Raw genomic sequence first — 16,810 nt, 5'->3', positions numbered from 1 at the left:
TATATTGGTATGACGTTGGCGTTGTCGTCCGCGTCGTCGTTGTTTGAAGACACATTGGTTTTCGCACTCTAACTTTAGTTTAAGTGAATGGATCTCTATGAAATTTTACCATAAGGTTCAATACCACTAAAGGAAGGTTGGGATTGATTTTGGGGGTTATGGTACCAACAGTTAAGGAATTAGGGGCCAAAAATAAGCATTTTTGTAACTTCCAGACATAACTTGTGTGTTAGTGTATGGATCTCTCTGACATTGTACCACAATTGCAAGGTTCCATATCACAAACGGAATGTTGGGATTGATTTTGGGGGAAATTGCCTCAAAATTTAATGAATTAGGGGCCAAAAAAGGGGCAAAAAACAAGCATTTTTCTAGTTTCATGATAATAACTTGTGTGTAAGTGTATGAATCTTTCTGAAATTGTACTACAAGATTCCATATCACAAATGGAAAGCTGGAATTGAGTGTGGGGGTAATTGCCCAAAACGTTTAGGAATAAGTTTCCAAAAATAAGCATTTTTCTAGTTTCCAGACAATAACTTGTGTTCAAGTGTATGGATATCTCTGAAATTGTACTGCAAGGTACCATACCACAAAGGGAAGGCTGGGATTGATTTTGGGGGCAATTTTAGGAATTAGGGGCCAAAAAGGGGCAAAAAACAAGCATTTTTCTAGTTTCAGGACAATAACTTGTGTGTAAGTGTATGGATATGTATTAAATTGTACTACAAGGTTCCATCTCCCAAAGGGAAAGCTGGGTTTGAGTTTTGGGGTAATTGCCCTAAACGTTTAGGAATTTGGGGCCAAAAAGGGGCCTAAAAACAAGCATTTTTCTTGTTTCCAGACAATAACTTGTGTTCAAGTGTATGGATCTCTCTGAAATTGTACTGCAAGGTACCATACCACAAAGGGAAGGCTGGGATTGAGTTTGGGGGTGATGAATCATAAGGGGGTTCAAAAAATTTGGGGGAGGGATTTTTTTTTTCTTTAAAATTTTCCATTTTAAATTGGTTATTTCTGATTTATATATAAAAGCAAATAATAATGATATGGTTTGAATAGGTAAATTAAAAATTTCTAAGTTCTTAGACCACATTCATTCTGTGTCCAGAAAGCTATGCTGTGTCAAATATTTAATCACAATCCAAATTCAGTGCTGTATCAAGCTTGAATGTTGTGTCCATACTTGCCCCAACTGTACAGGGTTTGACCTCTGCGGTCGTATCAAGCTGCGCCCAGCGGAGCATTTTATTCAGTTTGTTTGTTGACTTTTGTTCCTAAATTCAAAAAAACCAACATTAAATACATGTACAACTTCACAATTCTGATGCACCACTTCAACAAATAATGTCTAATTAGTGATGCCTCAGCAGTAGTATTCAAGAGACCAAAAGTAAAAATAACTAAGTTTCCCAGACATTATTTACATTGTATCAGGAAAATTCAAATAAACATCAATGACAAAAAACTGTGTCTTCTGCAGTATTCAATTAAAGTGCATGGAAATAGGCTGATTGAGAGGCCCCAAACCTTATGGTGATGTGTACCTAGCCACCATGCTGGAAGACTTGCTTTGCCAGTCTATTGCTGTACTTACAAGTTTTTTCTCAGACCGAAATTTTTCTATCAGTAGAGGCCCAATTGGCTAACACTGTCAAAAAGTTAATTTTAGAACCTGTCAGGCTTCATGAAGCTTCATGTGCATGTAGGAATATTTAAATATTTTGGTTAAATAAAACAGATCCGCTAATTGACTAAATAATTTTGAACAGAAACTATTAAAAAGTTCAGAAAAATATGTATATGGGCAATAATTTGGTATTCGGCCTTTGGTTTCTTTTTGTATCTTTTTTTTTAAGTTCTAAAACTTTAACTTTTATTCTGTGGGTTGTGTTGGTGTGAGAATAGTATTAATGGAACAAGTGGGTTTTTTCGAGGAAAAATTAATCCATTTTGATTCACCGTTTTCGTGACAGGAAACCAAACAGGAAACAAAACTTTATTTTCTTTATTTTGCACAATTTATTTCAAAAGACATAAATGAACACCATTACTAGTGTTACTTGCTTCATGTTAATATTTAAAATCTATTTTCAATGTTAAATTAAGGATTTTTTTAAACGCGACAGGAAACCATAAGAAACAGAAAGCAGTTCTTTAGTTTTATTTTAATTGGAAAATCAGCTTAAAATAATCTGTACAGTAAACTTTTTCTTGATAATGTTACTTATAACTTTGGTTTTTAAATTTAGGACTGTTTTTGATAATTTTTTCCAATAGACAATAAAAACTATTGAGAATATAGAAACAAGGGCACTTTAGGATGTCACTATAATAAATTATTTTGGGCGCCGACTTGCATCTACTGATTTTGACTACCAATGTATTTTCTCTTGCTTTTTGTTATAATTCTTGTACACTTTTATATGTAGCACATGTGCCTACTAACCCTTCATGCCCTTATAAACCCAATGCAGTGTGGTAGCTAGCTCAGTAACACAATTGGATGGTTAACACTTTGTGCTTATGCGTCACTAACCAGAAAATTCAAGCACTGTAAAAACTAGGAGATCTAGCTAGTGCTACTTATCTAATATAATGTACTTTTCTATAAAGGGCTGTTCCAGAAGTGAATGTATGGGGTGTTGGGAGGCACTTTCTCAGCTCTCACTTTTGATTCAATTGGAAAGATGCAGGACATTTTAAATTTCTAAATTTTATTGAACACAAAACAAAAAGCATAATCCAACAAACATATTAATGTTTTGAACATCCAATATGTGAGTGATGTCCATTTTATCCACAGTATAAGTAGTATCTTGTAACGTCCACCCTGTCCCTTGCTTTTTGTAAAATTTAAAATTGAGAATGGAAATGGGGAATGTGTCAAAGAGACAACAACCCGACCATAGAGCAGACAACAGCTGAAGGCAACCAATAGGTCTTCAATGCAGCGAGAAACTCCCGCATCCGGAGGCGTCCTTTAGCTGGCCCCTAAACAAATATGTATACTAGTTCAGTTGCATGTTTTTATATAGATTAGACTGTTGGTTTTCCCGTTTGAATGGTTTTACACTAGTATTTTTGGGGCCCTTTATAGCTTGCTGTTCGGTGTGAGCCAAGGCTCCGTGTTGAAGACCGTACTTTGACCTATATTGGTTTACTTTTATAAATTTTGACTTGGATGGAGAGTTGTCTCATTGGAACTCACACCAAATCTTCTTATATCCAATAAAAGTTTGAATTGTTTTACGTTTGTGATTTCGGGACCTTTTATAGCTGACTATGTGGTATGGGCTTTGCTCATTGTTGAAGGCCGTAAGGTGACCTATAGCTCAGCTGTAAATTTCTGTGTCATTTGGTCTCTTGTGGAGAGTTGTCTAATTGGCAATCATACCACATCTTCTTTTTTATAAAGACAAGATTCCATATACAAAACATTATTTTGTGGGTGTATAGAAATTCAATGAAATCCTATATTAATTGTTTACACCCATTCATTACAACTGCTGGAAAATTACAATTAAGTACCATGAATTACAGAAATATAACCAAAAACCTCATATACCAAAAAGAATAGCCTAGTTTATTTCACTAAATTTCTTTCCAAAATTTGTGACCACAAATATATAAATCTGATTAAAAAAAAAAATCTGGTAAGTTGTTATTAGACTCGTTTCTCTAAAGGTCACAAGTTTGATGGTAACTTCTTATCATTCAATACAAATTATGACCGATCTTCAAAGTCACAAGTCCTTAGATTAAACAGAACCCTAGTTCCTTTCAGCAAGGGCAACTGTAAAAAGCTTATTTTACATGTCAACATTAAAGTGACATGTTATTTCATGCAATGTTTTATGGCAAATTTGATATCTAGGTGAACATATTTTCAAAGCAAAATGTTACTTTTAAGTTGAAAAGAAAAGTGTTTTGATATATTTACCATGCAGGCAGTGAACCGGCACTACTTACCTGAAGGGAAATAACACTTTTGAAAAGCTATGAAATTGTGACGCATACAACTGAACTGGATACAACATTGGCCGTTTCCGTGCATTGATTTATTACTGGCATACTTATGCATTTAGATTTGCATCTCTGGTTAAAGTCTGTCTTAAATGTAATAGTATTACTATTAAACTCCTAAATATGTGTTTGTTTTGAAAAAAATTAGTGCAATTTATTCAGAAATTTCAACGTTTTCTTTATTGATACAGGATACCATAATCGTTGTATCTTGATGTTTTAGCCAAAAAAATGTATTTATTGGTTTTGAAATTCCAGTTTTATACAATTAATTCCAATGTCAAATTCCTATTAATCCAGTAAAGTAAAAAACTTTTAACTTGGAATTAAAATCTTATAATAGGCATCATGTGCTATCTGTGACCTGTACACCATCTACATGGTTTCCACATATTTTTTTGTTAACCTTCTTTAGTGGGCTAAAATCGATAAAGTACTTCCTTTCAAGTCATGCATGGTAAAAGTTTACTTCTCCTTTGACAATATTATTGCATTTTTGAAAAGTGTTTGCAGAATATGATTAAAATTAAAAAAAAAAAAAAATTGTGACAAAGATACCAACTCTGTACATTCCAAGTGTATTTTTTTAAATTAGCTTTATTTACCTAAAATATCAAGTACAATTTACTGCTAATGCAAAATCAATTCAACGAGCATCGGCAGAATGATAAGAAACGTAATGTATCAATCGAATTTTCCAAGGACCCTTTTCATCGTTATCCGGAAACAAAGTGTGTTGTAACGTCCCTCGAATAAGAAATCGATTTTGTCATGCCATTGGGCATTTATTTTCACTCAAGATCGTATGTAACATTATGCACGTAGGAAAAATAATAGACCCCCGGCGCGATCTCTTTGAAAATTGTATTTTCCTTTTTTAAACAATATGAAAACAGTCTACATAATATGCTTGCTACTATCCTGTTGGAAACAAAAACAATGCTTAGACCTAATATTTCATATACCCGGCCGTATTAGCTTAATCACATGTTAGCCACGCGTTTCACGTATGACCGGAAATGATTTGGACTGAACGACAAAAACAATTTTAATAAAAAAAAGGAAATAACTGGACTTCTGTTTCGTGTGAAATGTAACGCATAACGATAACGTCATTTTCTAACTTAATTATTACGAAGAACAAAACTAGAATGTAAATAATCAATGATTTACCTGTTTGAACATCTCGCGAGAGTTCATATTTGCATATTGTTATGAATAATTCAAGTACAATAAAGCAGACTACACCATCTAAAATTTGCGTTACGAAACCGGAAACCAAAGTAACGCTACTTTTCTTACACCTGCTACAAAAATACTTAAAGTTCTCAGCAATTTATTCTGACTATTCTTTTTGATCGATGTTCTTGATTATTTGAAAGCAAAAGTTACGATTTTGCAGGCGACGATTATCTTTAAATCGGGCAGCGTTACGCACTTCGGAAGCGAAAATAACAGTAAGAAACGACATACAAAAGTGGCCTGATAATCTTAAACATTTGTTTATTTCAAATTCTCTCTAGGGGAGATTAGAAAGCACCTATATTTTAATAGAAATAATAGCATTTGATGGTGGAGCAACAATTTCTCTCAACAAAATACAATATTTTATCACTTTTCTATCGTTATCGGAAACGGTCCCAATACCAAATTATTGCCCATATATAAATTAATACAATAGATATTAGTAATTACATCCATATAACTGTATAAACTGTCAAAAAACTACATGTTTGATTTTTTCTTATTCACTCATAAAAGTTACATTTTTCAGGATTTAAAGTCGCAATGTACTACATGTACTAAAGCTTAGTAACAGGTTTGGGGGGAAATTATACATACAAATTTTTCTCCTCCAGAATCGAATGGAATTTTAATGGACTTTACCATGTTTACTTTGAATATTTTACTTGGTTTAACAGATCAATACAAAAATAAACAAAACATACAAACAAAAAAAGAAAAAGTTAAAAGAAAATGATCTCTGTTATTATATGTTGGTTATTTTTATTTTGAACAGCAAACTCTTGGCACCAGTTTTGTTTCAAATGCAAATCCACTGGATGATGATGACGTAGAAGAAGAAGTTCAAGAATTAGGACATGCTGAAACTTATGCTAATTATATGCCTACAAAATGTAAGTAGAATATTAGTCAGAATTCTTTGGTGAAATATGTTGCTTCTTCTAAAAAAAAATGTACATTTGTTCAAAGTAGTAAAAAAAGATTCTTTCCTTTAAACGTGTTCAACTGGTTTACACAAAAAACTGGTGCATATCATATGAAAGTTCAGCTCATCAAGGACAGTAGACAGGTAATGTACTTAGTTAAGTAGTTCATACCAGATAAAGGAAATACCCTAGGGAAATTGCCATGAAGTTTCTTGGTAGGGCACTATGTACAGGGTACACATAAAGTTTTTGTATAATAAGGGATTCCAATTTTTATGGTTTATACACAATTTCACAAATCTTGGGTTTGTGGATTTTTTTAATTGGTAATCTTGGACTTGGCACATTAACAAACAACTGAACAAGGCACATTGAAAAACTACGGAACAATTAATTTGAGTATTTGAAATATGAAGGCCATGAACAAAAGAAATTGATAATTATTGGTTTTACGAAAGTAAATAAAGCTATTTATATATTAAAGATGATTTTGTATTTAAAAGGATGTTTTCACTATTTACAGTAAATTTAGGAATCAAACATCCAGATCCAGTAGTAGAAACTAGTTCTCTGTCCAGTGTAGAGCCTCAGGATGTCTGGTACAAGTTGGCTATACCAGATATAACCATAGAATGTGGAGAGTTATCTGCCCTTCAGTTAGAGGCTATTGTGTATGCCTGCCAGAGACATAATGTTATTTTGCCAAGTGGAGACAGATCTGGTTTCTTGATAGGTAAGGCCTAAATATCACTTTGTAAATGGATTTTTGTTAAATGACCAAAATATTTATAAAAATGTTAAGATGCCATCATAATTTTAAATAGCTTAAAAAATGCAAGTTTACTAATCTGTATATTTGCAATACAGTACATTGTATTTTATACAACATGTGCATGGCCTTATTGAATGAGGGCTATTCCAGAAAAAAATGTAAAGGGGGTGGGGTTGGGGTTGGAAGGCAGTTTTGTTTTAGCACCTGCATCCCAGACAATTGTAATAGAGAACGATAGTGCATTATAATGTGAAAAGTTGCTCTTATATCCATCACCCATGTATTATTAATATAAAATGCCTTCCAACCCCCTCATTCATTTTTTTTCTGGAATAGCCCTGAATATAAAAGATGAAGATGTGGTATGATTGCCAGTAAGACAACTATCCAACAGAGATCATATGTGGCCTTCAACAATTAACAAAACCTATGAATAAATTTAAATTGGTCAAAGCAGGGAAATCATTGACATCTATATGGTTGCTTTCTAAGATACAGTTATAGAATAATGTAGAATTAAAAAATGTTCACATTATGACAGAACTACCTGTAGTAAATAATGATTAATAAATGATATGTTATATATAACTTACAGGTGATGGTGCCGGTGTAGGTAAAGGAAGAACTGTTGCAGGTGTCATATATGAGAATTATTTACTTGGTAGAAAGAGAGCAATATGGTATGTATGAAAAAAAGAAAATTGGTATCAATGGTAAATCTACAGTATAAATTATCCTGAACTAACTTATATAATTATAAAAAAACAGCTGTGTCAACCAGTTGGAATTTCAAGAAAAAAAAGTATTAGGACTTTCTCTATAGATGCTTGAGATGTCAATGTCTGTTAATTTAAGAAACAAGAGATAATATTGTCTGAAATCTAAATATAATGATTTCTATTTATGCAGGTTGAGTGTGTCAAATGACTTGAAGGTTGATGCAGAGAGAGATTTGAGAGATATAGGTGCTGGCAGAATAGAGGTTCATTCATTGAATAAGGTTTGTGTTATTGGCAAAATTATTATTTTTTTAACAGAGTAATTTTTATTGTTTTAAAAAAAAAACTTCAAATGTCAAAAGACAGCAGACTTAAGATTCAATGAATTGGAATTTCATGAAGTGGAAGTTCTAGAATCTTTGTGCAATATCACTAAACTATATTAGACATGTTAGACAGTAAACATGATAAAAATATAGATTAATGAAAGAGTCTGGCAATTGAATAAAACTGTAATAAAAAAATTGTAAAAAGTATAACAGTTTTTTGCTTTGAATAATGGGCAACTTTCATTAAATACAGAGAAAGACGTTACAAGTTTATTACTACAGAAGTAAGAGAAACATCTGTAATGACCTGCTTTCAATAAGGTTAAGGAAAATTAATATCAGTGTCATAATTGAATTTATACCAGATATTTATGTTCATAGTTATCTGGTTATGATAGTAACTTCTTATGTCATGTATGTATAGTAAATCTTGAATACTGTATGGGGGGGGGGAATAAAGTACCATGAAGACCTATTACAAAGTGTTGTCAATTTATAATAATGTGGGATCGTTATTAATTATGGGATGTTATCAACCCCAGCAAATAGAACAGATTGTTAACAAGTAAGAGAAGTAGTAGGAACATTTACATAATTACCATAGATGACCATTTGACAACTGATGTCTGATTGGTTACAATATTTAACAGTTTTCTGAGTTGAGAATTTATTTTAAATTACATGCCAGACCAAAATTCATAACTCAATTTAAAATAAACATTTGTAGTATAGACTGATCCACTTGTTTTCAAGGTTTTCGTTTCTTCACACCCTGAACAGAAGTTATATTGCATGTATAGTATGTTATGTATGTAAAGAAATCAATCTTTCTTGTTTCAGTTAAAATATGCAAAAATATCATCAAAAGAAAATGGCAGCGTTAAGAAAGGTGTGATATTTGCTACTTACTCCTCTCTGATTGGTGAGAGTCAGTCAGGTGGGAAATACAATACCAGATTAAAACAACTGCTGAAATGGTGTGGAAAAGATTTTGATGGTGTTGTATCCTTTATAAAATATGTCGTTATTGAAAATAGTGTCTATACTTGTTCCTTGTATACTGCAAATGTGTATTGAATTTGGTTAAAATAGGTTTTTCAGAGTTCTTGAAAAGTGGTGGTCTGAAGGTTTTGACCACAAAATTTTCATAGGACTGACACTTTTGTGGTATTTTGCAATAGAAATAATAGTGAGGACTAGCAGATTTTCTTCAAGGACCACAAGGGAAAACAAGATTTAGAGAACTCTGTGTTTTTTCTATAAAAAGACAGAATATTGGTGTTGGAAAGCACTAGAATAATGCATTGCTGGTACAGGTAGTAGTATGTCATTTTTAAAAATGTGAATATTATGTTTTCTGATTAAATTTACATGGATGAGGAGTATGAAAAAAATGTATTACAACCCTACATATTTTTTCCTCAATTGCCCTATCAAATAGATTTCTAAACCAGCTATTCAAGTAGATATGCAATTGATAGCTCTGAAGTTAAGATTTTTTTTTTTCTTTGAGAAAAAAATTAACAGTACTTGCAAGTTAGAGCTACAGGTATATTAAAATTAGAAATGCTGTATGTATATAACACTAATAAAAAAACAAAGAGAGTGTATCTATTTTTCTTAACGTAGTGTCAGATTGTTTTTGATGAATGTCACAAAGCCAAGAACTTGTGTCCAACAGGTTCTAGTAAACCAACTAAAACAGGACAGACAGTATTAGAATTACAAAACAGATTACCTAAAGCCAGGATTGTGTATGCCAGTGCTACAGGTAATATATATAGTATTGACTTTAGTCATAAATTCTGTGAATACACTTTTTTGTCCTTGTTCAACGATATATATTTCAGATGACATCTGAATTGTAACTTGAAATGGATATGTTGAGAATGCATCTAAACTTGTAAAGGAAAGGAGAATGATAGACATGAAATATATTTTTAAGGCTAAAAGAGTTAATAAACTTTTATTTAACAGTAACCACATTTAATTTTTGAAACCTGAGGGTATTATTGCTGTTTTACCATGTAAACAGAATTATATCTTTGCTTTGACGATTTGAATCTAGATTTACATGATTGACTATTATATTGCTTTTATGATTTTTAGGTGCATCTGAACCAAAGAATATGGCTTACATGACTCGACTTGGACTTTGGGGCCCAGGAACACCATTTAAAGAATTTAGTGACTTTATTCAAGCAGTTGAAAGAAGGTATACATTTTGATGCAATAAATAAAGTATTGTATTATTTTTAAAAGGCAGAGAACTCAACAGGAAAATTCCTTAAATCACTTTATGACACTATTTATAAACACATGCACATCTTAGTTTAGTCACTACATGTTAAAGAACTTTTTAAACTCTTCCATTGCTGAAGTTGAATTGATTATCCTATCTAATACACCTTTATGAATATAAGATTTCTTATGACAAAGGTTTTACCACTTCTGGTCCACACTTTTTGAATATCCTACCAGTTGTTATTGCAATCACTTTATCAATAGGGCTCTTCGTCTGTACATTCAACAAATATTTTCTTCACAATTTTCTCAGAAACTAGGAAACAGAATGACCTTATATTTGGTCTGCCGCTTAACTGATGAGTTGGAACTTATCAGCACTTTTTGAATGTGTTGATGGTACTTTTTGATCTCCTGAACAGAATTACTTCATATTTATTTTGGGCAGCAGCTTTTCAGATCTGTCAGAAATCTTTTCCCTGTGTTCCGATACTTTGAATTACTAGTGGGGTATGCTTAGCAAGACAACATAAATATTTGCCACTGGAATTTCAGCTATAAACTATTAAAAATAAGACAAAATAAAATTCTGGTTTTGAATTCAAATGCAGTGTTACTAGAAGGACTTTTAATCTTATTTGTAGAGGTGTTGGTGCTATGGAACTGGTTGCCATGGAAATGAAGCTAAGAGGGATGTATATTGCCAGGCAGCTGAGTTTCCAGGGTGTTACATTCAGGATAGAAGACATTCCATTAGAGGAGAACTTTATCAAATGTTACAACAAAAGTGTGAAAATGGTAAATGTTACCTCGATCAATAAAATGGGATTTGAAGGAAACATCTATGAGATAACATCACAAGATTTCTAGAGGTCAACATATGGTCACCAATGAAAGACATGTGTTAATACTATATGTGTACTATATTTGAAGTTTTAGGTCAGACAGTTGTGAATGACTTCAAAACCTTTAACCTAAATGGACAAAAACATGGAGTAAACAATAACCATTGATTTTTATACGACCGCGGATGTATATTGGTATGACGTTGGCGTCGTCCGAAGACACATTGGTTTTCGCACTCTAACTTTAGTTTAAGTGAATGGATCTCTATGAAATTTTACCATAAGGTTCAAAACCACAAAAGGAAGGTTGGGATTGGTTTTGGGGGTTATGGTACCAACAGTTAAGGAATTAGGGGCCAAAAAGGGGCCAAAAATAAGCATTTTTGTAACTTCCAGACATAACTTGTGTGTTAGTGTATGGATCTCTCTGACATTGTACCACAAGGTTCCATATCACACAGGGAATGCTGGGATTGATTTTGGGGGTAATTGCCTCAAAATATTAGGAATTAGGGGCCAAAAAAGGGGCAAAAAACAAGCATTTTTCTAGTTTCATGACAATAACTTGTGTGTAAGTGTATGGATCTTTCTGAAATTGTACTACAAGGTTCCATATCACAAAGGGAAAGCTGGAATTGAGTTTGGGGGTAATTGCCCATAACGTTTAGGAATAAGGGGCCAAAAAGGGGTCAAAAATAAGCATTTTTCTAGTTTCCAGACAATAACTTGTGTTCAAGTGTATGGATCTCTCTGAAATTGTACTGCAAGGTACCATACCACAAAGGGAAGCCTGAGTTTGGGGGTGATGAATCATAAGGGGGTTCAAAAAATTTGGGGGGTGGGGATTTTTTTTTCTTTCTTTTTTTCCTTTTTTTTTTCTTTTAAAATTTTCCATTTTAAGTTGGTTATTTCTGTTTTATATTTAAAAGCAAATAATAATGATATGGTATGAGATACACACCAAACAGGATGTGTAAATTATTATATAATAAGTATTGTGCAATAGCAAGAAATTTTCAATTGCACAGTATTGCACAATAGCAAGAAATCTTCAATCGCACAGTATTGCGCAATAGCAAGAAATCTTCAATTGCACAGTATTGTGCAATAGCAAGAAATATCCAATAGCACAATATTGCGCAATAGCAAGAAATTGTCAATTGTACAGTATTGCGCAATAGCAAGAAATATTCAATTGCACAGTATTGTGCAAAAGAAGATACTTCGTATAAATTGCTTATTTCTTGACCAATTTCAATGGGGTTTTATTCTTGAATTCTTGGGGTTCTTTAATATGCTGATTCTAACCGTGTATTAAGTTTTTGGATTTTGGGCCCCGTTTTTAAATTGGTCCACATTGAGGTCCAAAGGGTCCAAAATTAAACTTTGTTTGATTTCATCAAAAATTGAATTATTGGGGTTCTTTGATATGCCGAATCTAACCGTGTATTTAGATTCTTAATTTTTGGTTCCGTTTTCAAATTGGTCTACATTAAGGTCCAAAGGGTCCAAAATTAAACTTAGTTTGATTTTAACAAAAATTGAATTCTTAGGGTTCTTTGTTATGCTGAATCTAAATGTGTATTTAGATTTTTGATTATGGGCCCAGTTTTCAAGTTGGTCCAAATCGGGGTCCAAAATTAAACTTAGTTTGATTTTAACAAAAATTGAATTCTTAGGGTTCTTTGATATGCTGAATCTAAACATGTATTTAGATTTTTGATTATGGGCCCAGTTTTCAAGTTGGTCCAAATGGGGGTCCAAAATTAAACTTTGTTTGATTTCAACAAAAATTGAATATGTGGGGTTCTTTGATATGCTGAATCTAACCATGTATTTAGATTTTTGATTTTTGGGCCCCATTATCAACTTTGTCCACATTGAGGTCAAAAGATTCCAAAATTAAACTTTGTTTGATTTCATTAAAAATTGAATTCTTTGGGTTCTTTGATATGCTGAATCTAACCATGTATTTAGATTTTGGATATTGGACCATAATAGGTGAATGTCCAATTTAAAATTTTAAAGTTCTTAGACCACATTCATTCTGTGTCAGAAACCTATGCTGTGTCAAATATTTAATCACAATCCAAATTCAGAGCTGTATCAAGCTTGAATGTTGTGTCCATACTTGCCCCAACTGTTCAGGGTTCGACCTCTGCGGTCGTATCAAGCTGCGCCCTGCGGAGCCTTTTTTTTTTTCTGACTTGGGAATAGGAACAATAACATCTTACAGGATTACAGTTTTTTTTTTAGTACCCTCCTTTCTGTTCAGCTTCTGGGTTGTATAGACGTGAAGTTTCTGTTAGAGTATCTTTTGAGATTAGAGTGTGGAGTCTCTATTTGAGTATCTTTTGAGATGAGAGTGTGGAGTTTCTGTTGGAGTATCTTTAGAGATTAGAGTGTGGAGTTTCTGTTGGAGTATCTTTTGAGATTAGAGTGTGGAGTTTCTGTTTGAGTATCTTTTGAGATAAGAGTGTGGAGTTTCTGTTTGAGTATCTTTTAAGATTAGAGTGTGGAGTTTCTGTTTGAGTATCTTTTGAGATTAGAGTGTGGAGTTTCTGTTTGAGTATCTTTTGAGATTAGAGTGTGGAGTTTCTGTTTGAGTATCTTTTGAGATTAGAGAGAGTGAAAGTTAAATGTCAGTCTTTTGAAACAGGTTTTAATTCATAGTGAAAAAAGTTAAAACAGCCGCAAGCATTTTCTTTTAAATCAAAGTAAAGAGTAATTATAGAAGTTTTTCACTGATTTTTTTTTTTTAGCAACATCATTTAAATGAAAAAATGTGATGTAAAAGAAAACTACATGGCTAGAAATTGTCATTTTTATGAAATTTGCCTGAAATTGCATGCTTATAGTTAATATTGGCAAATGTTTTCTACTTTTACAGTGGGTAACAGCAAGGTCCAGGTTTCAGAAAGCCGCAGATTTGATGGATGCTGAGCATAGAATGAAGAAAACCATGTGGGGACAGTTCTGGTCAGCTCATCAGAGATTTTTCAAATATCTCTGTATATCATCAAAGGTTAATGCCTGTGTTAGGCTTGCTAGGGATGCTGTCAAAAGTGGAAAGGTATGAGCAATAATTGGGTTGTTTTATTTCCATTGGCAATGCCTTTTTACTTCATCTGGCCTTAAAGGACACATGAGCTTTTGCCATCACTTGGCATAAGTCGTCCCTTTGTCCATTGTTAAGTTTTTTAAAATCATCTCTGAAATTTCTGGACCAAATGTTACCAAACTTTACCTGAATGTTCCTTATGGAATCATGTTTAAAAATTCTATCCAGAATTTGGTCCATCAACAAACATGGCTGCTGTTGCTAAAAAAAAGAACATAGGGTTAGTTTTTAGGCTTATATCTCATTTTAAACTAAAGCAGAGGAAAACTGACAATAGGTAAAAATTATCAGCAGGTCATGATCAATTACCGCCTGAAATTTTCAGAAAAATCAGATAATCCAGATTTAGGTTAATATCTTGAAAAGTATAACAAGTTTTAAACAGTGAAAATGACCAGAACTATAAGATCTGTAAATAAGTCAGATTGGCAGAAATTGTCAATTGATCCCTTATAGGAGTTGTTGCCTTGAATGATTATTTTACAATTTTTGGGGGAAAACTTGAGTATAGAGAATCTTTCAATAGAAAATGTTTGACTAAATCAGAGCCACAATTAAGTCAGATGGACGAAATCATCAATTAACCTAATATAGGAGTTATTGCCCTTTAAAGATGAGTTTAACCCATGTTTTGCAGGAAATATAATAGATAGAAATTGTAAAGCAAAAGTGTTAAGCAAAAAAAAAACTACAAGTAATTAAAAATGGCAAAAATCATCAATGGAACCCATATAGGAATTATTGCCCTTGAAAGATGATTTTATCCATTTTTGCAGAAGCCATAATTGATAGAGAGCAACAAAATATTGCAAAAATATTCAGCAGAACTAAAGTCTTCAAATAGGTCATCCTAACTGAAATCCTCAATTGACCCCTAATAGGAGTTACTCCCCATGATAGATGATTTTTACCATTTATGCAGAAAACATTAGTGATAGTAACTGTAAATAGCAAAAATGTTCAGGCCCTTGAAGGTCTATTTTTACCCATTTTTATATGCCCGTTTACGGGACATAGTAACTGTAAATAGCAAAAATGTTCAGGCCCTTGAAGGACTATTTTTACCCATTTTTATATGCCCCTTTACGGGACATATTATGGTATACCTCTGTCCGTCCTTCAACATGTTGGACAATAGCTCAAAAACACTTAAAACAGTCTTCATTAAACTTTGGTGAATTGTTTATGTCTATTGACGTAAGGGCCCTTTCATTTTTTATAAATTTTAGATTTTACGTTTCTGAGTTATTGGATTTTATTTATAAAAAAAGGGGGGGTTTTCCAGTATTCGGACAATAACTCAAAAAATGCTCTAAGCTGTTTTCATGAAACTTTGGTGACTGGTTTATATCTATTAAAATAAGCTCTCTTTAGTTTTTTTATAAATTTCAGATATGCCATTGAGGAGTTATTGAACTGTATTCGATGAAAGATCAACTGGCATATCATGAGCTCTTGGTGTATCATGCGCTCATGGCGCAGCTCTTTATTGTGTTTGTTGCAGAAACTATAATAGATTCAGAGATATAACAAACAGCATAAGAGTTCAGCACATTAACCTGAAAAAATTTTCAACATGTCAGAAATTGTTATCCAACTCCTTATAGGACATATTTCCCCTGAATTATGATTTTTACCTGTTTTGCATTTTTGTCAAAAATTATAGTAGAGATAGAGAGAAAATGTAAAATGCCTTAAGCTAGCTTGGGTGTCTTCGTCTATCTTGGATTGCAAAATAGCAGAAAAGGATTGTTCTAGATCTTTAATGAAATGTGTAAATTTTAAGAGTAGAATGTAATTCATTTGCAAGACTTTTCATATTAATACAGAAAATTATGTGTTTTATCATATTTTTATGGCTGTATAACTAAATCTTTTTTGTTTGATTCGATTTTTTTTTCAACTTTGCCATATAAGGGGAGATAATTTAGATAAAGTAACTTTTATAAAGGAATGTGTTTATAAGAAATTACCTATTTTATTGTGTAGCAAGATTACTAGTCCTGTGACCCCAACTATTCTTTTTCTTTTCTGAAAGCAAATTATGAGAGCTATCTTCTCATATTTTACCTTACAATTCTATAATTAGTCCCCTACCCACGAAGTCGAAGGGGACTTTAGGTTTGCACTCCATCCGTCTGTCTGTCTGTCCATCCGTCAGTCTGGCAAATCAGTTTTCCACACTTTTTTTCTTCATGCTTGAAGATATTGATTTGATATTTGGTATATAGTTTTATCATGACAAGTTACAGTCAAGTTTGAATTTTGGTCCTGTCTAATGATTTTGTGCAGAGTTATCATGGTCCTTGGACTTCGAAAATTCACTCAAATAATCAGTTTTCCTCACTTTTTTTCATCATGCTTGAAGATATTGATTTGTTAATTGTTAAATAGTTTAAACATGACAAGTTAAAGATCAAGTTCGAATTTTGTTTCAATCTGATGATTTGGTGCAGAGTTATGGTCCTTGGACTTTGAAAATTCACTCAAATAATTAATTTTCCACATTTTTTTTCCGTCATGCTTGAAGATATTGACTTGATATTTGTTATATAGTTTACACCATGACAAGTTATAGATCAA

The 16,810-nt window shown here is 32.6% G+C and overlaps 1 protein-coding gene across 3 annotated transcripts in view; it reads left to right on the top strand.

Moving 5' to 3' along the window:
• The window catches only part of LOC127712617 (protein strawberry notch homolog 1-like), a 61,256-nt gene that overhangs the window by 4,456 nt on the left and 39,990 nt on the right, over positions 1 to 16,810 (top strand). For all 3 annotated transcript variants that reach the window (XR_007987210.1, XR_007987209.1, XM_052219160.1), the window contains exons 5-13: positions 6,047 to 6,164; positions 6,721 to 6,930; positions 7,565 to 7,649; positions 7,879 to 7,969; positions 8,858 to 9,019; positions 9,653 to 9,788; positions 10,127 to 10,232; positions 10,906 to 11,059; positions 13,997 to 14,179. Coding sequence is in view for 1 of the 3 variants with exons in the window: in XM_052219160.1 (XP_052075120.1) it covers positions 6,047 to 6,164; positions 6,721 to 6,930; positions 7,565 to 7,649; positions 7,879 to 7,969; positions 8,858 to 9,019; positions 9,653 to 9,788; positions 10,127 to 10,232; positions 10,906 to 11,059; positions 13,997 to 14,179 (1,245 nt within the window). In the remaining 2 variants the exon portion in view is untranslated. The remainder of the gene's footprint in view (positions 1 to 6,046; positions 6,165 to 6,720; positions 6,931 to 7,564; positions 7,650 to 7,878; positions 7,970 to 8,857; positions 9,020 to 9,652; positions 9,789 to 10,126; positions 10,233 to 10,905; positions 11,060 to 13,996; positions 14,180 to 16,810) is intronic.

The sequence above is a fragment of the Mytilus californianus genome, unplaced genomic scaffold (genome assembly GCF_021869535.1).
Source record: "Mytilus californianus isolate M0D057914Y unplaced genomic scaffold, xbMytCali1.0.p SCAF_8, whole genome shotgun sequence".
Classification (NCBI taxonomy): domain Eukaryota; kingdom Metazoa; phylum Mollusca; class Bivalvia; order Mytilida; family Mytilidae; genus Mytilus; species Mytilus californianus.
Note: the sequence above shows the minus strand (reverse complement) of the source record. Positions and strands in the feature narration are given on the sequence as shown.